Source organism: Salmo trutta, chromosome 4, assembly GCF_901001165.1.
Source record: "Salmo trutta chromosome 4, fSalTru1.1, whole genome shotgun sequence".
Taxonomy (NCBI): domain Eukaryota; kingdom Metazoa; phylum Chordata; class Actinopteri; order Salmoniformes; family Salmonidae; genus Salmo; species Salmo trutta.
The window spans coordinates 5,845,133-5,865,877 of record NC_042960.1 but is presented as its reverse complement, the minus strand read 5'-3'; the positions used below and the strand labels follow the sequence as shown (position 1 = coordinate 5,865,877).

Sequence of the window (20,745 nt, the reverse complement as noted above, 5' to 3'; positions counted from 1 at the left end):
GGCTTTTATGTTGATCTGCAATAGTATTGTGAAAAGACAGGACAGGAACACATCAGTCTCCAATGCACCACCTGACAAGTTGTTCTTTCTCTCTCAGTGTTTTCTCAGACTGAGGAGAGCGGGAGCTATGGGTAGTACCATGGTGTTAGTAGGTGACGTAAGCACCCAGATAAAATAAAATACATTTAATGAAACAAAACCCGAAGATGTTAACATCATTCAGCTACTGTAGCTGCCTACCTAACATCAACAGGCATCACCAGTAGCGCAACAATTAAAATTAGAAACCAAAAGTAAAGTTCCTGGCGATCATAGCGATCTGACTCCCCCCTTCTGTCTGAACTTGGAATGTTCCTGTTCGCCGGGCTTTGGCCACTGACCCTCAACCTGATTGTTCTGTTCTGCGTTGTGTACTATTCTAATAATTTGAAGTTTGCTGGAATAACCACTTTAACTCTACTACACTATTCTACCTTTTAGGAGGACAATTTGTAGGCAGAGACAAATAAATGGGCAATTAATATTTATAGAAAATTAAAGGTTCGCTCACCATGGTAGCCTATCCGCGCTTTTCAATAATTTTTATTATTTCACCTGGACTAACGTTGGTTGAGCGTCCTCCACTTCTTTCCATTATCAATACCCTATTTATTTACAGACACTGTAGTAAATTGTAGTCTAATCAAATTTAATGTAATTTTCTTGAAAAGACGACTGCCACTTGATTCTCCTCCCATGCATAGGCAGCCTACTCTATTTCATTGAGACCAGACTTTTATCTCTCCGGGACTAATTCATGTGGACAGATGAAACGGCGAGAATCTGTCAATGGTCATGCAGCATTATGTGTTTTTGACCAACATTGAGGGGATTCAATTAATGTGCCCGGGCGTCCGATTTGGCGTTTTTTTTACCGGGTGAAAGTTGATTGCGTTTGTTTTGGAACCGGCCTGTCTCAAAGCCCACAGAGAAATCGACTAAAAAAATTTGCACGTGGAGTAATGAGTACGGTTCTGTGTTTTCACATGCAAAAGTGATTGCTTTTGACAACAAAAAAAAGCATTATCTGCCTTCCCAATGAAAACTAGTTTGAAAATGCAAACATATTTTGAATGGAAAAGAGATGTAGGCCTATGTATGTTTCTGGATGATGCACCATACTGCCTTGTTGACAACATGACAGAGCGGCACAGATTACTGTTTGGTTTGAAAAGGCACTCCTCCCTTAGTGCTTTTGCACTAATTCACGTCAAAGGACATACACCGATGGACATACACCGATGGACATACACCGATGGACATACACCGATGCCCCGCAGTTCACCACCAGAGATGAAGAGGGAGTTAATACAAAAGGGTTTAGTAGATGAACACACATATAATCAATCCTCCCAGTAGTTTCTGGTCTTGTTTTTTTGTTGTTGATTATGTGGACGAATCTGGATTGGGCGAATGCGGTGCATAAAGTGGTAATCAGCAGTTACATCAATTTTTTTTACTTATAAATTAATGATATGCACCCATTGATTCTTGAAGAATAGGCTATAATTTATAAATGCATCAAGAACTTAGTTCAACTGGCATACAACATCAAAACCCCAATTATAAGCTTGTTTTACTACAATGTTGGTAAACAGAGAAAATGTTAAACAAATAGCCTACTGCAGCCTCAAAACATGGTTAAAACGATCATGTTGATATAGCGGCTGATCAGTCCTTGCATCCATAGCTCTGTCTATGATTTTGAAGTTACATTCCTCAAGCCCCATCCCTCAGCGTTTTACTGACAACCACTTTGTTATTGTTTCTACTGCTGGTTGCCGCTTTAACTGGTGCAGTGGTTTTCAAGCCCCTGTGTGGATGATAAACGGTTTCCACTAGATTCAACAGCCACAAAATCTAAATTGTTTGCATCGTAAAAAAAAGAATACTTTTTGGCCATGATAAACACTAGCTAAATTAGCAGAGGGAGGGGTTTGGCCAAGACACATAATGAAAAAGACATTACAGACCAAATACTTTACAATTTACATACAGTTAAAAATATTATCATGCAGTGTGTGTGTGTGTGTGTGTGTGTGTGTGTGTGTGTGTGTGTGTGTGTGTGTGTGTGTGTGTGTGTGTGTGTGTGTGTGTGTGTGTGTGTGTGTGTGTGTGTGTGTGTGTGTGTGTGTGTGTGTGTGTGTGTGTGTGTGTGTGTGTGTGTGTGTGTGTGTGAATCTATCAGTTACACATACATGTCAGTACATAGACACAGCGAAATTAGCGGGAGGGTTTTGGCCGAGTTTCCGTTTGCGAGATTCATTTTTACATTACATTTACGTCATTTAGCAGACGCTCTTATCCAGAGCGACTTACAAATTGGTGCATTCACCTTATGATATCAGTGGAACAACCACTTTACAATAGTACATCTATATATTTTTTTTGGGGGGGGGGTAGAAGGATTACTTTATCCTATCCCAGGTATTCCTTAAAGAGGTGGGGTTTCAGGTGTCTCCGGAAGGTGGTGATTGACTCCGCTGTCCTGGCGTCGTGAGGGAGCTTGTTCCACCATTGGGGTGCCAGAGCAGCGAACAGTTTTGACTGGGCTGAGCGGGAACTGTGCTTCCTCAGAGGTAGGGAGGCGAGCAGGCCAAAGGTGGATGAATGCAGTGCCCTTCTTTGGCTGTAGGGACTGATCAGAGCCTGAAGGTACGGAGGTGCCGTTCCCCTCACAGCTCCGTAGGCAAGCACCATGGTCTTGTAGCAGATGCGAGCTTCAACTGGAAGCCAGTGGAGTGTGCGGAGGAGCGGGGTGACGTGCGAGAACTTGGGAAGGTTGAACACCAGACGGGCTGCGTCGTTCTGGATGAGTTGTAAGGGTTTAATGGCACAGGCAGGGAGCCCCGCCAGCAGCGAGTTGCAGTAATCCAGACGGGAGATGACAAGTGCCTGGATTAGCCTTCCCTGCCTTCCCTGTAGCTCAGTTGGTAGAGCATGGTGTTTGCAACACCAGGGTTGTGGGTTCGATTCCCACGGGGGGCCAGCACAGAAAAAAATGTATGAAATGTATGCATTCACTACTGTAAGTCACTCTGGATAAGAGTGTCTGCTAAATGACTAAAATGTAAATTAGGACCTGCGCCGCTTCCTGTGTAAGGCAGGGTCGTACTCTGTGAATGTTGTAGAGCATGAACCTACAGGATCGGGTCACCGCCTTGATGTTAGCTGAGAACGACAGGGTGTTGTCCAGGGTCACGCCAAGGCTCTTAGCACTCTGGGAGGAGGACACAATGGAGTTGTCAACCGTGATGGCAAGATCATGGACTGGGCAGTCCTTCCCCGGGAGGAAGAGCATCTCCGTCTTACCGAGGTTCAGCTTGAGGTGGTGATCAGTCATCCACACTGATATGTCTGCCAGACATGCAGAGATGTGATTCACCACCTGGTTATCAGAAGGGGGAAAGGAGAAGATTAATTGTGTGTCGTCTACGTAGCAATGATAGGAGAGACCATGTGAGGATATGACAGAGCCAAGTGACTTGGTGTATAGCGAGAATAGGAGAGGGCCTAGAACTGAGCCCTGGGGGACACCAGTGGTGAGAGTACGTGGTGCGGAGATGGATTCTCGCCACACCACCTGGTAGGAGCGACCTGTCAGGTAGGACGCAATCCAAGAGTGAGCCGCGCCGGAGATGCCCAACTCGGAGAGGGTGGAGAGGAGGATCTGATGGTTCACAGTATCAAAGGCAGCAGATAGGTCTAGAAGGATGAGAGCAGAGGAGAGAGAGTTAGCTTTAGCAGTGCGGAGAGCCTCCGTGACACAGAGAAGAGCGGTCTCAGTTGTATGGCCAGTCTTGAAACCTGACTGATTTGGATCAAGAAGGTCATTCTGAGAGAGATAGCAAGAGAGCTGGCCAAGGACGGCACGCTCAAGAGTTTTGGAGAGAAAAGAAAGAAGGGATACTGGTCTGTAGTTGTTGACATTGGAGGGATCGAGTGTAGGTTTTTTGAGAAGGGGTGCAACTCTCGCTCTCTTGAAGACGGAAGGGACGTAGCCGGCGGTCAAGGATGAGTTGATGAGCGAGGTGAGGTAGGGGAGAAGGTCTCCGGAAATGGTCTGGAGAAGAGAGGAGGGGATAGGGTCAAGCGGGCAGGTTGTTGGGCGGCCGGCCATCACAAGTCGCAAGATTTCATCTGGAGAGAGAGGGGAGAAAGCGGTCAAAGCATAGGGTAGGGCAATGTGAGCAGGACCAGCGGTGTCGTTTGACTTAACAAACGAGGATCGAATGTCGTCAACCTTCTTTTCAAAATGGTTGACGAAGTCATCCGCAGAGAGGGAGGGGGGGGGGGGAGGATTCAGGAGGGAGGAGAAGGTGGCAAAGAGCTTCCTAGGGTTAGAGGCAGATGCTTGGAATTTAGAGTGGTAGAAAGTGGCTTTAGCAGCAGAAACAGAGGAAGAAAATGTAGAGAGGAGGGAGTGAAAAGATGCCAGGTCCGCAGGGAGGCTAGTTTTCCTCCATTTCCGCTCGGCTGCCCAGAGCCCTGTTCTGTGAGCTCGCAATGAGTCGTCAAGCCACAGAGCAGGAGGGGAGGACCGAGCCGGCCGGGAGGATAGGGGACATAGAGAGTCAAAGGATGCAGAAAGGGAGTAGAGGAGGGTTGAGGAGGCAGAATCAGGAGATTGGTTGGAGAAGGATTGAGCAGAGGGAAGAGATGATAGGATGGAAGAGGAGAGAGTAGCAGGAGAGAGACAGCAAAGGTTGCAATACCATCTGAGTAGGGGCAGAGTGAGTAGTGTTGGAGGAGAGCGAGAGGGAAAAGGATACAAGGTAGTGGTCGGAGACTTGGATGGGAGTTGCAGTGAGATTAGTAGAAGAACAGCATCTAGTAAAGATGAGGTCAAGCGTATTGCCTGCCTTGTGAGTAGGGGGGGACGGTGAGAGGGTGAGGTCAAAAGAGGAGAGGAGTGGAAAGAAGGAGGCAGAGAGAAATGAGTCAAAGGTAGACGTAGGGAGGTTAAAGTCACCCAGAACTGTGAGGGGTGAGCCATCCTCAGGAAATGAACTTGTCAAGCTCATTGATGAACTCTCCAAGGGAACCGGGAGGGCGATAAATGATAAGGATGTTAAGCTTGAATGGGCTAGTGACTGTGACAGCATGGAATTCAAATGAGGAGATAGACAGATGGGTCAGGGGAGAAAGAGAGAATGTCTACTTGGGAGAGATGAGGATTCCAGTGCCACCACCCCGCTGACCAGATTCTCTCGGGGTATGCGAGAACACGTGGTCAGACGAGGAGAGAGCAGTAGGAGTAGCAGTGTTTTCTGTGGTAATCCATGTTTCCGTCAGCGCCAAGAAGTCGAGGGACTGGAGGGTAGCATAGGCTGAGATGAACTCTGCCTTGTTGGCTGCAGACCAGCAGTTCCAGAGGCTGCCGGAGACCCGGAACTCCACGTGGGTCGTGCTGCACTGGGACCACCAGGTTAGAGTGGCAGCGGCCACGCGGTGTGAAGCGTTTGTTAGGCCTGTGCAGAGAGGAGAGAACAGGGATAGGCAGACACATGGTTGACAGGCTACAGGAGAGGCTACGCTAATGCAAAAGAGATTGGAATGAACACTCAAATATAACTTTCCAACTTCCACTTTAGAAATTGATGTAATTGATGTAAACTACAGTGGTTCAATGTTACCAGGAATAGGCTCAAACTTAGTTTATTCAGCTAGATAACTTGGTACAGTATTCTTCCAGCTTCTTCCAGTGCACCGTGTCCTATGACGCCGTAGCTAACTAGCATGCTAGCATCCAATAACACACGGTTAGCACCAATACTTGGTTACAACAAACTACCAATGGATCATTCGTGTCCGTGTCTGGTACCTTTCATAACGCAGAAGTAATTAAACGTTGGCTAGCTAACACAAAGTCAGTCCTGCTAGCTACACAAGTGGACTACACATCTCGAATGTTCAGAAAGTTAAGTTTACGTTGCAAAAATCTTGTTGACTAAAATGATACAGTACTGCTCGCTGGTAGAGTTGGCTAGCTAGCAGTGGCTGCGTTGTTGACTTTGTTTGAAAATGTAGCTGGCTAGCTAACCTCGATAACTACTCTGTACGACACCTTTATCTATGATACAAAGACAACTATGTAGCTAGCTAACATTACACAAATCAAATCGTTCCGTTGTAATGTATTTAGTTTCTACTGTACTGCTAGTTGGTAAAGCTGGCTAGCTAGCAGTGGCTGTGGTGTTGGCTTTGTTTGTAAAATGGCGTCGCTGCGAACGAGTACAGCTGGCAGGCTAACCTTGTTAGTTTCTCAAAGCTACACTTTTTCTTTGATGCAAAGACAACTATGTAGCTAGCTAACATTATCAGCTAACATTACACTAATCAAATCGTTCCGTTGTAATGTAATAAATGTAATATTACCCGCGGAGCGAAGTACAGCACGGCTCCTCACTCCAGCATCCAGCTCCGGACAATATGGATAAGGTAACTTCAGAAAGCTATCTAATTAGACATGTCTATCTATATACATTGAGTGTAAAAAACATTTTTGCCCTCAGAATAGCCTCAATTCCCATAGCAAGTTAATTGCAGTGCATTTGGAAAGGCAAAAACAACATGAATGATAGTTAGCTATACTTAACTAGCAAGATAACGGCTACAAGTTATGTTTTGAATTGCTATCTAGTTATTATTTTATATCCGCTGTTGAAAATGTCGCGCTCTCTCTTCTCGGGCAACGGTCCACTGGCACATAAGCAGCACACATAGACATGCACTGAAGGGTCATTCCAATGATGGCTGATATATCGATTTTTAAGTGATTGATAATATTTAAGTGTGCCTTCATGAACTATGTTAACAAACATTTCCATGACTTTTTATGACCTTACAACCCCTAATTTGGAACAACGCATCATGCCATTCACGCTGATGCATTTTCAATCCGCACATTCTCGAACACTGCTAGCCTACTGTCACGCATAGAATCACAGACTAGTGGCAAATAAACTTGAACATAGCAGAATCGAGAAATGCCTACCTTTCATTCCGCTTTGATCAACCTTTTTTTGTCTCACTGTGTGAATCTGGGCCGGCGATATTCTACTTGTTTTATATAGGAGCTGGTACGCAATTCAACCCCAAAATTGAGGTTCTGGTACCGCGTACCAGACAACTCCGCCACCACTAATCACTGATACTGTGGGAGATAATGTAATATAAATAGGTATAGTTGCTATGCTGAAGTAGCTAGGACATAAGTACATTGGCCATAGGAAGAGAACATGAAACCTAGTGCCATTGCTATTCTGAAAAGGGTAACATGCCAAAGTGTACATTTAGCAGACCGAACAAGCAGGAATAGCCAAGGCCATGAGTACCTACCTATACAACAGCTGATATTCCAATGTCAGAACGACATAGGAAGGAGGATGGTGGCAAGGGGACCTACAGGGGCTGAAACCTGAACATACAATGCATTTTGTGTAACATAAGGGGGTCCTGCCACCATTATAACCTAAAAAGGAATCAGAGATGGGCGTTATTGGGCATGAACAAGCAAAGAATTAGGGATGAAAGATAATGGTGGCAGAAGGACTGAGGGAAGTGACTTCATTTACATATGGAATGTACTCCCATACTGTATGTGTATAAAAGCAGAGCCGATGCTCAGGAAAGGCAGTTGTTCCATGGACCGGCTCGGCTTTGCTACTCTGTATTAAAGTCTATATTGAATTCACAAAGTTCTTGCAAGAGTATTATATTCTTAAAACGATTTTCCACGACAATACTAGACGCACTTGATTTCGCATGCCCAACTAGGAGAGGTAGGCTACAATATGTCAGTTTTTGGGCGACCACATCAAAGTCACACAGAAATGTGTTATATATCTGTAATTCTCGTTGAAGGCAAGTCTAAGAAGCGGTAGCCTATATTCTATGTGCACTATTTCTATGCTTCTTGTTCTTATATGTAGTTTTAGCATCTTTTACTATCGGTTTGGTACACCAACTTCGAACAGTTGAAAATGCATTGTTTTTGGTTGTTGAAAATATATATCACAGCGGTTTACATGTTAGGATAATTTTGGGATTCACATGCCGACCAATTGCAACTATTTTCTAGCACTTGCATCAGGTGGACGGACAGTCATCGTGCACGTTCATAGTTGCATTTCGTTTTTTCTCGTGGGCTTACTGTGTTCCTGTGGATTTCTGAGCTGTGTATATTCATGTAGTAAGAAACCTGAACCAGAAACACCGGACTGGCGAATGACTTTAAACCCCCCCCCCCCCCCACACACACACACACACACACACACACACACACACACACACACACACACACACACACACACACACACACACACACACACACACACACACACCAATACTTGTTTGTAGTGGGAAAAAACATGGTAATAACTACTTTGCTCATTGTTTATGTTATGTGGATAAGCCGTTTTACTCAAAACCACAGTTGAAAGTGATTATGATCCACAGACAAAAAAGTGGGGTGCCCCTGTTTGGATTCCAGGTGAGCTAGTGTCATGTATGACTTTGATCTATAGTAGGGGTCTTCCCTATTAGTCCTGTGGGGGGCGCTGTGTGTGCAGACTGTTGTCCCAGCCTGCACACGCTATAGTGTATAGCTACAGCTGCGGCTCTTCAGGACCAGGAATTTTTACATTTATTAGGATCCCTTCTGGCGACACCAATGGCGACATCTAGTCTTACTGGGTTCCGACACGTAACGAAAAAGACATTACAGACAAAATACTTTACAATTTACATACATTTAAGAACATTAACATGTAATGTGTGTGTGTGTGTGTATGCATCTATCAGTTCCACATACATGTCGGTACATACACACAACAAGTAGGTCACATGGAGGAGAGGCGTTGTGCCGTGAGGTGTTGCTTTATTTGTTTTTTTAAACCAGGTTTTCTGTTCACTTGCACTATATAAGATGGAAGGGAGTTCCATGCACTCATGGCTCTGTATAATATTGTACATTTTCTTGAATTTGTTCTGGACCTGGGGACTATGAAAAGACCCCTAGTGGCATGTCTGCTGGGATAAGTGTGTGTGTCAGTGCTGTGTGTAAGTTGACTATGCAAACAATTTGGAATTTCCAACACAATAATGTTTCTTATAAAAAATAAGAAGAGACGCAGTCAGTCTTTCCTCAATTCTTAGCCAAGAGAAACTGGCATGCATAGTATTAATATTAGCCCTCTGATTACAATGAAGAGCAAGACGTGCTTGGCTAGCTGCAGCTTAACTAGGTCTTTCTTTGCAGCACTTGACCATATGACTGGACAATAATCAAGATCAGATAAAACTAGAGCCTGCAGGATTTGCTTTGTGGAATGTGTTGTCAAAAAAGCAGAGCATCTCTTTATTACGGACAGACCTCTCCCCATCTTTACAACCATTGAATCTATATGTTTTGACCATGACAGTTTACAATTTAAGGTAACACTGTCAAGCGGTGGGTGTAGCTGGTGCATGGGAGTCAGGCGCAGGAGAGCAGAGATGAGTGGACAAAGCACTTTACTGAGGCAATATTTCTCCAGAACGCAACCGCGTCACAAAAACAAATGCCCAAAGAACAAGTGACGCAGCACAAAGTACACACAACCAAGTACAAAGTACCGGCTGCCACAAATCACGGGTACAAAACAAAACCCGGCGAACACCAGCCGGAAGCGTGCCAACCTGACAATAAACAATTTCACACACAGACATGGGGGAACAGAGGGTTAAATACACGACAAGTAATGAGGGAATGTAAACCAGGTGTGTGGGAAAATAATACAAAACAAATAGAAAATGAAAGGTGGATCGACGATGGCTAGAAGACCGGTGACGTCGACTGCCAAACGCCGCCCAAACAAGGAGAGGAACCAACTTCGGTGGAAGTCGTGACAAACACCGAGTAATTTAGTGTCCTCTACTTGTTCAACAGCCACACCATTCATTACCAGATTCAGATGAGGTCAAGAACGTAGAGAATGAAGACTACTATTTATAGGAATGTTGTAAGACCTGTCATATTATATATTGCAATGAATATTTGAGAGCATTGATCTAATGGCCAACTCTTTTGTCTACTCTACAGTTTGACATCGGCATCCCGTCCTTGACCAAGTGCTGTAACCAGCACGACCGTTTCTATGACACCTGTAACTGTGATAAACACGACTGTGACGATGAGTTCCAGGAATGCCTGGAGACCATCTGTAGGAGATTACAGAAGATGTTGGGACTGGCCCAGAGTGTCCAAGGTAAGATGGCAACTGGGTTGTGTTTATTAGGGCATGCAACAGAAAACGTTTTTCAACGGGACACGACAATGAGTGTTTCTTATTGTTGTTCCTGCCTGTTTCAGTCTGTTTTCTTCCATGTGATGCCTAATGAACACCACCCTGATTCATGTATTGACATGCTCCCAGTGTTGAACACAGAGCAGGACTTGACTCAAGCATTCGTCACAGTTAATTCAATAATGTGTCCACCATCTTGTAGCCTGGTTAAATCATACTGAATTCTGCGCTCACCATTGTCAATTATTTCACTTCACTGGTGAGTTCAGCATTCAGTCTGGTTTAACCAGGCTAACAATGTTGCTGGTGGGGAAGATCATACAACTCCCCCTGATGGCGTGTCTGGTGAGGTCTATAACTTAGGGAATGAAGACTACTCTTTATTGGAATGTTATCTGGGGACCCTGGGACTAAACACCTCCCTCTTCAACTGGATCCTGGACTTCCTGATGGGCCGCCCCCAGGTGGTAAGGGTAGGCAACGACACATCTGCCACGCTGATCCTCAACACGGGGGCCCCTCAGGGGTGCGTTCTTAGTCCCCTCCTGTACTCCTTGTTCACCCACGACTGCATGGCCAGGCACGAATCCAACAATATCATTGAGTTTGCTGACGACACAACGGTGGTAGGCCTGATCACAGACAACGATGAGACAGCCTATAGGGAGGAAGTCAGAGACCTGGCAGTGTGGTGCCAGGACCACAACTTCTCCCTCAATGTGAGCAAGACAAAGGAGATGATCGTAGACTACAGGAAAAGGAGGGCCGAACACACCCCCATTCAAATTGACTGGGCTGTAGTGGAGCTGATCGAGAGTTTCAAGTTACTTGGTGTCCACATCACCAACAAACTATCATGGTCCAAACACACCAAGAAAGTTGTGAAGAGGGCACGACAACGCCTTTTCCCACTCAGGAGACTGAAAAGAGTTGGCATGGGTCCCCAGATCCTCAAAAAGTTCTAAAGCTGCACCATCGAGAACATCCTGACTGGTTGCATCACCGCCTGGTATGGCAACTGCTTGGCATCCGACCATAAGGCGCTACAGAGAGTAGTGCGTACAGCCCAGTACATCACTGGGGCCAAGCTTCCTGCCATCCAGGAACTATATACTGTACTAGGCGGTGTTAGAGGAAGGCCCTAAAAATTGTCAAAGACTCCAGTCACCCAAGTAATAAACTGTTCTCTCTGCTACCGCACGGCAAGCAGTACCGGTACGCCAAGTCTAGGTCCAAAATTCTCCTTAACAGCTTCTACCCCTAAGCCATAAAACTGCTGAACAATTAATCAAATGGCCACCCAGACTATTTGCATTGACACCCCCCCCCCTTTGTTTTTACACTGCTGGTACTCACTGTTTATTATCTATGCATAGTCACTTTACCCCTACACATTGATTCAGTACCCTTGTATATAGCCTCATTATTGTTATTTATTGTGTTACTTCTTTTTTTTTTACTTTAGTAAATATTTTCTTAACTCTATTTTCTTAAAACTGCATTGTTGGTTAAGGGCTTGTAAGTTAACAACACCTGTTGTTTTCGGCGCATGTGACAAATAAAATTTGATTTGATTTGATTACACCTGTCATATTACATATTGCATTGAATATTTGTGAGCATTGATCTAATGGCCAACTCTTTTGTCTACTCTACGAGTTGACATCGACATCCCATCCTTGACCAAGTTCTGTAACCAGCACAACTGTTGCTATGCCACTTGTAACTGTGACAAAGATGACTATGACGATGAGTTCCAGGAATGCCTGGAGAGAGATTTCTGTAGGAGATACAGAAGATGTTGGGACTTGCCTAGAGTTTCCAAGGTAAAATGGCACCTGGTGTCATGACTTCCGCCGATGTCGGCTCCTCTCCTTGTTCGGGCGGCGTTCGGCAGTCGACGTCACCGGCTTTCTAGCCATCGCCGCTCCATTTTTCATTGATCCATTTGTTTTGTCTTGTTCCCTGCACACCTGGTTTTCATTCCCCAATCACACTGCATGTATTTATTCCTCTCTTCCACCTCATGTCTTTGTGTGAAATTGTTTGTGTTACGTGTTAATTGTTGACGCGCCAGACTGGTTTGCTTATACCGTATTGTTCACGAAGATGTTTATTGTTAAACATAAATTTATTGTGACTGTTTTGCACGTTTTGCACTTTTGCCTATGGGCTGGAGGTTTTGACGCAGTTGCGTTCGTCTGTTGGTTTCTCCTGCCTCAATAAAGTGTGCGCCTGTTCACAACTCTCTGCTCTCCTGCACCTGACTCCGCTACCAGTACGCACACCTGACACCTGGGTTGTGTTCATTAGGGCATGCAACAGAAAACGTTTTACAACGGAATACGAAAAGGAGTGTATCTTATTGGAGAACTCCAGGTAGCTTGTCTGTTTTCTTCTGTGTGATGCCTAATGAACACAACCCTGATTCATGTATTGACATGCTCCCAGTGTCAAGCATTCCTCACAGTTAATTCAATAATGTGTCCACAATCTTGTAGCCTTGTTAAATCACACTGAACGCTGCACTCACCATTGTCAATTGTTTCACTTCACTGGTGAGTTCAGCATTCAGTCTGGTTTTACCAGGCTAACAATCTTGTTGGTGGGGAAGATCATACAACTCATCCATATTACTATGTGTATTACCTCTTCTATTACTTGTCATTTTTTTTATTTGACTCTTATTATTGATATTGATGCCGGGGCGGGGCGGGGCGGGGCGGCAGGTAGTCTAGTGGTTAGCGCATTGGACTTGCAACCAAAAGGTTGCAAAATCGAATCCCAGAGCTGACAAGGTAAAAGTCTGTCGTTCTGCTCCTGATCAAGGCAGTTAACCCACTGTTCCTAGGCCGTCATTGAAAATAAGAATTTGTTCTTAACTGACTTGCCTAGTTTAATAAAGGTAAAAAAAATAAATTGATGATTGATTATAGAACTGCAATGTCGAGGAAGCCAGTGTAACCGTGAAATGGCTAGCTAGTTAACAGGGTGCGCACTAATAGCGTTTCAATCGGTGACGTCACTCGCTCTGAGACCTTGAAGTAGTTGCTCTGCAAGGACCGCGGCTTTTGTGGAGCGATGGGTAGCGATGCTTCGCAGGTGGCTGTTGTCATTGTATGCAGAGGGTCCCTGGTTCAAGCCCAGGAAGGGGCGAGGAGAGGGACGGAAGCTATACTGTTACATTGGTGCCGTGACCCGGATCACTGGTTCCTGCGGAAAAGGGGGGGAGTGTAACCGATGTGAAATGGCTAGCGGGGTGCGCGCTAATAGCGTTTCAATGGGAGACTTCACTCGCTCTGAAAGTAGTTGTTCCCCTTGCTCTGCAAGGGCCGCAGCTTTTGTGGAGCGATGGGTAATGATGCTTCGAGGGTGGCTGTTACACCAGCACACAAGCATTTCACTGCACCTTTAATACCTGCTGTAAACTGTATACATGACAAATAACATTCAATTGCTATTCATTTTCTGTGTATCTGTATAACATGATCTGCTTGTGTTTTCAGTGTGACAATACTGCAACCCCGCTGTTTAATGCTGTCATGAGCATGAGGTTTAAACCCTATATTGACAGCCAGAGAGACTTCTGCAGTGCACATGTAGCTGACATTTGACGTTTGTTGAGCTTGCCTCATTCACAGGCATACTTAAACATGTATTTTGTTTTTACAGTATCCCTCTGCATAATGTCACACTCTGAAACATGTTTTATATTATACTGAACAAAAATATAAGTCGATACCATAAGTCACCTCCAACGTCGTTTTAGAGAATTTGGCATTATGTCCAACCAGCCTCACAACCGCAGACTCCATGTAACCACACCAGCCCAGGACCTCCACATCCGGCTTCTTCACCTGCGGGATCGTCTGAGACCTGCCACCCAGACAAGAGGAATATTTCTGTCTATAATAAAGCCCTTTTGTGGAGAAAAAGTCAGTCTCAATGGTTGTGCCCCTGCCCAGTCATATAAAATCAATAGATCAGGGCCTAATTTATTTATTTTAATTCACTGATTTGCTTATATGTACTGTAACTCAGCAAAATCGTTTAAATTGCTGCATGTTGAGTTTATATTTCTGTTTCGTATATATTTGACTCTGTTATACGGTTCTCAGTGGCTACAATGTGGCATTATACGGAAGTTGTAACAAGCATCGCTTGACTGCCATGCCCAGTTGCCAATTGTATCCAGTTTTTGAGTAGATCCGCCAATCAGCTTAAAGGGGCGGGAAGTGTGATTCTCCATCAGTGTTTGTAAAGCCGATACATTTTACACTTGCGTGTACACATTGAAAGGAGAGTAGACAGCAACCATGTCGTGTCCAGGGACTAAAGACACTAAAGGTAAGAAAAAGTCACATTTTGAAGTTATACAATACTATATGTATGTAGTGTTATTAGTAGTCTTGAAGTTGCATGTAATGTTGTGGTCACGGAAATCATATCAGACAAATATGAAAGAAGAACTCGGACCCTCCCTGGGAAAGCAAAGTAAACAAAAGAATAATAAATCACTTGCTGAATGATGTCATGGATTTCACAATTTCCCCTCCATTTACCTCGCTTATCTTTAACTGTTCTAATACGTTTATAAGGTGTATGTACCGCATTATGTGTGTCTTTGTACTGTTGTTACAGTAGCCAAGGTTGTTGTTCACTGTCAGATGAATCGCGTCCCGAGACACTATGCAATAGCCTGGGGACTAGGTTACTAACAGATAAGCACAGACCAGATTTTATATCAGGTGTTAAGTCAATGTTATCAGTGTACAGACTTGTTTCACAGGTCTGTGAAATCTTACTGTATTGTCTCATGTGGGATTTTCGTCTCTTCCAATTCACAGGAAACTTGGAAAAAGACAGCAAAACATCAGAGAGGACAGGTGAGTATGTACGGGCGATGTCAGTTTAGGTAGGTCCAGGTGCTCAATGCTTGTAGAGACAGATGCCATGTACATTTAAAACCAAAACAGAAAGACTGTTTGAGGTACTGTTATAACGAAACGACCTTTTCTCATGAAATGTCCTTTTACGAGACTCAAAGTACACGCTAATTATGTAATGATTAACACAAACCTGTACTTATTTCTCCGTTTGGCGTTTGCACAGAGCAGTCACCTGAATCAAACGCAGTATACCCTCCTCTCAATAATAACCCTTAACACAAGAAACATGAGGAAATGGAACAGTAGACTTTTCCCTTTTTCCCTGACCTCAATTGGAAGAATTGTCCAAATCCTGCTTCACCCCACACCTGCAACAGCAGCACAAGTAAAGAGCATGTAAGATAGCGTTGTCACTTTTTACTACTGGTCTTAACACCTGTAACCAGCCTATTGAAAACCACCAGGACTGGGTGCTTATTGAACAATGGCTGCTTGACCCTTGAGTTGTAGCCTAGGCTACTAATTCATAAACCTGGTTGTAGAGTTTAACAATAGACCCCCCTAAAAAATAAATCTGATCCCAAAAGCTTTGGAGACAATTTGCATCGAACCTGCCAAATGTTGAGATATCAGAAAGCTGTAAAACCACATTAGTTAAAGGGCTTTGAGAAGTCATAAAAGAAAAATTCATGCAAGATTGTCATACCTGTTCAGATTGTATGTTCCTTTCTCTCTTTATCAGGTCCTAGTGAGAACCTTACAGAAACAGATGGGTATTTCTGCAGGTAACTATTAGTAATAATATTAGTCATTACATTGTTATAAATGACTTGAATGTAATGAACATGTGGTTGAAATACGTTCAAGTATGTTGACAGTTGAAGTGAACAGATAGTTCCTAATTTCTTGTGGTAACAGATAAGAAAGCTACACTTTCTCTGAACAAATGTCTCTCGTTCAGCAACACCCATTATGAGATAACAAGGTATTGGTATTTACAGGGGAGCATGTGTTTTTCTTTCAGCAGTTCTTTCTCTATGGACCCTGCGGAGGAGTATAAGATGGACCACAAGCGGCGAGGCCTGGCTCTCATCTTCAACCAGGAGCACTTCTTCTGGCATCTGAGGATGCCCCCCCGCAACGGGACCAATGCTGACCGCTACAACCTGGTCAAAAGGTAGACATAGCATCAGATGTGACCGTGCTTCATAACTCCCTATAGACCGGTTCAGTCAACTGTAGTGCTGATGTAATTGTTTAAAATGTAATGCCTAAATATGTTTGACACTTGATTTTTCTGATTCAGATTTGAGGACTTGAACTTTGAAGTGCAGGCCTTTGATAATCTGAAGGTGGAGGAAGTTCTGGATAAAATCAGTCAGGGTAAGCAGCACATCAAGTCATTCGATACCACCTCAAATAATCCGCTTAACACAGATACTGTATCAGTCACAGTCAGTATTATACTTCAGAATAATACATTATTCATGTCTGATACTCTATAGCGGCTGAGGCCAACCATGCTGATGCAGACTGCTTCGTGTGCGTCTTTCTGAGCCACGGAGAGAACGACCACGTCTATGCTTACGACGACAAGATCGCTATCCAGGACATCACTGCCCTGTTCAAAGGAGACAAGTGTAAGAGCCTGGTGGGCAAGCCCAAGATCTTCATACTACAGGTAAGCAGTCAGATGATGAGATGCCTTTGACTAGATCCATTTTAGCTGAAACCTTTGACATTCAGTACTGTTGACTCATAGACCTATAGACCATATCTGATGTTTGGGGGCCGGTGAAGCCATATCTTCCTCAGACACCATACTATTATTTGTAATTCTATTTGTAAACATTTGATCCGCATAACCACAAACATTTACTGCTAAATATCTATATTTTTATATATAACACCACCATCATATTGACGTTTTGACTGTTGTCGGTTTCTGATTTGATTGACACCGACAGGCGTGCCGTGGGGACAAGCATGACGATCCAGTGACCCCCATGGACGTGGTGGACAGCGAAGTGAAAACCAACCAGGTGGTGGTGGACGCTGGGGTGGTCTACACCCTCCCTGCTGGCGCTGACTTCATCATGTGTTACTCTGTGGCTGAAGGTGAGGAAGACATGGCACAGCTGGTAGTCCATTACAGAAAACAAGAAGAAATACTGTAAACCTAGTGGTCGCAAATGAGGATCGATGCATAGATCAGTGATACATGGAGAATAAAGACTAATTCATTCTTTTAATTCCTTATCAACAGACTCACAGTTACTATTTTGTAGCCAACTCCTTCTTACTGTGACTTGTATACAGTTATGCTGTTTAGACAATATCCAAAATAACTGTTTCCCTGTGTTAGTGTAATGGTGTTTGTTGACTTGATTATCCTTTGCTTCTCACTTGGATTAATGGGATACAGATCTAACTTGCATCCCCGTTCCCGGTCTCCCTGTGCAGGCTACTATTCCCACCGCGAGACGGTCAACGGCTCCTGGTACATCCAGGACCTGTGCGGAGCCATGCGGAAGTTCGGGGATTCCCTGGAGTTCACGGAGCTCCTGACCCTGGTCAACAGGAAGGTGTCCATGAGGAGCGTCGGGAATTGTAACGACAGGACCGCCATCGGGAAGAAACAGGTCCCCTGCTTCGCTTCCATGCTCACCAGGAAGCTCTACTTCCGACCCAAGAAGCAGTAAGGTTTCCATCCACCGGACAGCTACTACGTCATTCCTGAATTCTGCTGTAGTTGTGTTGAATGTTTTTGGGGAGAAAGGTGGTCCTTGACTATATCTGGTGGTTCTTTTTGTTAAACATTTGTCTACATTATTTCTATGATTGTCTTGAGGACCATGAAATGCACAAATCAAGCTGTGCATATTCCCTTTATTCTAATCTTCTTTCCTATGAAACCAAATGGAGATCATGTCATTTGCTGACGATTGTTGATGCTGTGTTATTTTAACACACATTCTGTGGTGGCTAACCTGACCTAAAACAAAGCATGTACTATACTGGTGAAACCTGCTTGGCTGCTCGGCTTCAGGCTCTCCCTGTTGGTGTTGAGAGGTCATGGAATGTACCTGCAGGGCAGGTAAAAGAGTGACATGAGAATGGTAATTGAGCATTAACATTTCAAATGACTTTATTCTCAGTCTGATTGTGGATAGCTATTTGTTAAGAGGGGATTCTCAGTTAAAGGATTTTGCATCACCAGTCCCTTTAGGGAATACTGCAGAGAATACTGCTAATTCTTAGCATTGAGTAGTGGTTCCCTGGGCTTGATTTGTTTACATCAACTATCTGTGTCAAATATACAAAGAAATGTGCACATTGTTTGAAGGAGGCAGTGGCTCTGGGGTTAAATACCTACCTTGCATCCAAAAGGTGTGGCTTTGATCCTTATCTCTTGTGCAAGTTTCTGCAACTGTCGTTGTCCGACATAGGAAGAAACGTGCCGATTGGGTTAAAGAGTGGGTGGCTCTGAGGTTGAATGCCTTCCTTGCAACCAAGAGGATGTGGATTCATACCATATCAATACCTTTGCCCTACTAATCGCTCCCTCAGTCCCAGAGCCATGCTATACCTTTGGCGGTGTTGCACATGTTGATTATGGTTCAAACCTCACCTTAGTGCATCTATGTTTCCAAAACTGTATATGTCAAACATATGAAGAGATATGTCACTGGCATGTAGGGTCTGTGACATATCTGGGGTTAAATCCCTACCTTACAGCCAAGAGGATTTGGGTTCAGTTCTCATCTACTGCACATTTATGCAAATGTCAAAATGACCAAGATAAGTGTTAGTTCCTGAAGTGGTTATGGGGAAATCCCTGGGGGAAAAAATCAACACTTAGTATCTCTTTTGAAATACAGGCATCTACTTGTTTCAGGGATTTTCTCCATAACCACTGCTGGTTACAGGGATGTGAACCCCAGGTATTCACCCTCATCAGTCCTCCAACCACATCTGTGCCACCGATTGCTTCACACTTCAAAACACATATATTCATATGATTGACATCGACATTGGGGAAACATACACTAAATCACAAGAGTAGAGATTTGAACCCACAACATCTTGGTTGCAGGGCTGAGATTTAACCCCAAATCCTTCACACTTGAAGTGCTTCTCTTTGTATGTTAGACATCGACAGTTACAGAAACTGTCAATCAAGCACAAGATGTATGGATTGAACCCACAACCTCGAAGGCAGGGACCGAACCTCTTACCCACTGCCCCATCTGGTCCTCTGTCGTCGACAAGATGAAAAGACAGACAACGATGTGCCTCAATATGTTGCCTCCCCACTTGTTCTGTCAAAAAGGGAATTAGTGTTATTTCTGTTTGTACTTGGATGTGCTTAGCCTTTACAACTCAAATGTAGTTTTCCATGTTTTGAAAGCGGCAGGCTAAAACGTGAACAAACAACTCCAATGTGGAAAGTACCTCAGGGAGTCAAGTGTCTAGTGTTTCAATAGACGTTAAGTAAACACTGCAAGTTTGGTCACATGATCTACGGTACTACTACTGACTCAGGAAAACCAAAGTCATATACATTGTTTACTGCCACTATGGTAGTGCCTTTGTTTGGTAATCCAAATCAATGGCCTTTTAATTAACCATTTAAAAAAACAGCTTTTTACCATTCTTTTTTGAGGGGATTTGACAACTGTTTTCATCATAAGATCACTTTATTGGTCAATTACACATTCCCCCACCATCTGGGCCGGGATTCGAAAGCCTCCGGTTGCTGGCTCGCATCTCTAACTTCTAGGATACCTGCCGCCCCAATATTGAACAACTTTATCAGTACCAATCGTTTTAAATAGCATTTTTGTACACCACATGACTACAGCCATATTGTTCAGCCAGAAAAGATGCACAAGTGTGCATTATATAGCTCAGATAAGACAACTCAGGGTACCAATCAACCAGCTCATGTTTCAAAAAATAAATCATTGTTAGTCACGTGGAGATATTTACTAAAGCAATGACAATGCACGAGGTATTACTCATTTGTATGTGAACCTGAGTGCTGGACACCAATTCATGTTTCTATTTCTGAAGTGTATAAGAAAATGAGGACCATTTTAGTCTCCATGGGTGAATATAAGGAACCATTGCTTAGTAAGAGTAATGTACTTTTCTTGTTATGTGGTCCACCAGGGAAATGTATCTCTGACCTTTTGGGAGATTGGGTTTGTGCTACTAGCATTTGGAGAGGTGCGGAGGGCTCCTATAGAATTAGAATCTGTCATTTATAAAAGGACAGTTGTAAAACTGTTGAAATGTGTTTGGGGTTTTGATGATTGAAACAAAAGTCTGAATTGAGGTGCAATAAAATATCGAAATGTAATTTGTCTCAGTTCTCTTAATCTTTGCAAACATTCAGAATAGATCATCTCATTATATACACACACGTCATCACTATTCAGAACTTTGCTCTTCTATAGAAATGAAACTAGCTACTATATTGAATTTCTGCAACGGCCAGGAATGCAGAGAAAATATGATTAGTA

At 43.8% G+C, this 20,745-nt stretch overlaps 1 protein-coding gene across 2 annotated transcripts; it reads left to right on the top strand.

Moving 5' to 3' along the window:
• The first annotated feature begins 14,557 nt into the window (after window positions 1–14,557).
• Window positions 14,558–20,582, top strand: LOC115191732 (caspase-6). Of its 2 annotated transcripts, none has more exons than XM_029749593.1 (8): window positions 14,558–14,675; window positions 15,176–15,214; window positions 15,960–16,002; window positions 16,245–16,394; window positions 16,524–16,600; window positions 16,723–16,898; window positions 17,185–17,335; window positions 17,681–20,582. In XM_029749593.1, the coding sequence occupies exons 1-8, from the start codon at window positions 14,645–14,647 to the stop codon at window positions 17,917–17,919; spliced, it is 906 nt and encodes a 301-aa protein (XP_029605453.1). In that variant the 5' UTR covers window positions 14,558–14,644; the 3' UTR covers window positions 17,920–20,582. The 2 variants fall into 2 exon arrangements, with proteins under 2 accessions (XP_029605453.1, XP_029605452.1); XM_029749592.1 differs by having other exon boundaries at window positions 16,242–16,394.
• Window positions 20,583–20,745: the final 163 nt, after the last annotated feature.

Bases quoted from the DNA above. Each gene is read 5' to 3' on its own strand.
- LOC115191732 (XM_029749592.1), top strand. From the start codon at position 14,645: ATGTCGTGTCCAGGGACTAAAGACACTAAAG. The intron at 16,395-16,523 runs GTAGACATAGCA...TTTCTGATTCAG, and splicing joins CGCTACAACCTGGTCAAAAG to ATTTGAGGACTTGAACTTTG. The intron at 17,336-17,680 runs GTGAGGAAGACA...CTCCCTGTGCAG, and splicing joins GTGTTACTCTGTGGCTGAAG to GCTACTATTCCCACCGCGAG.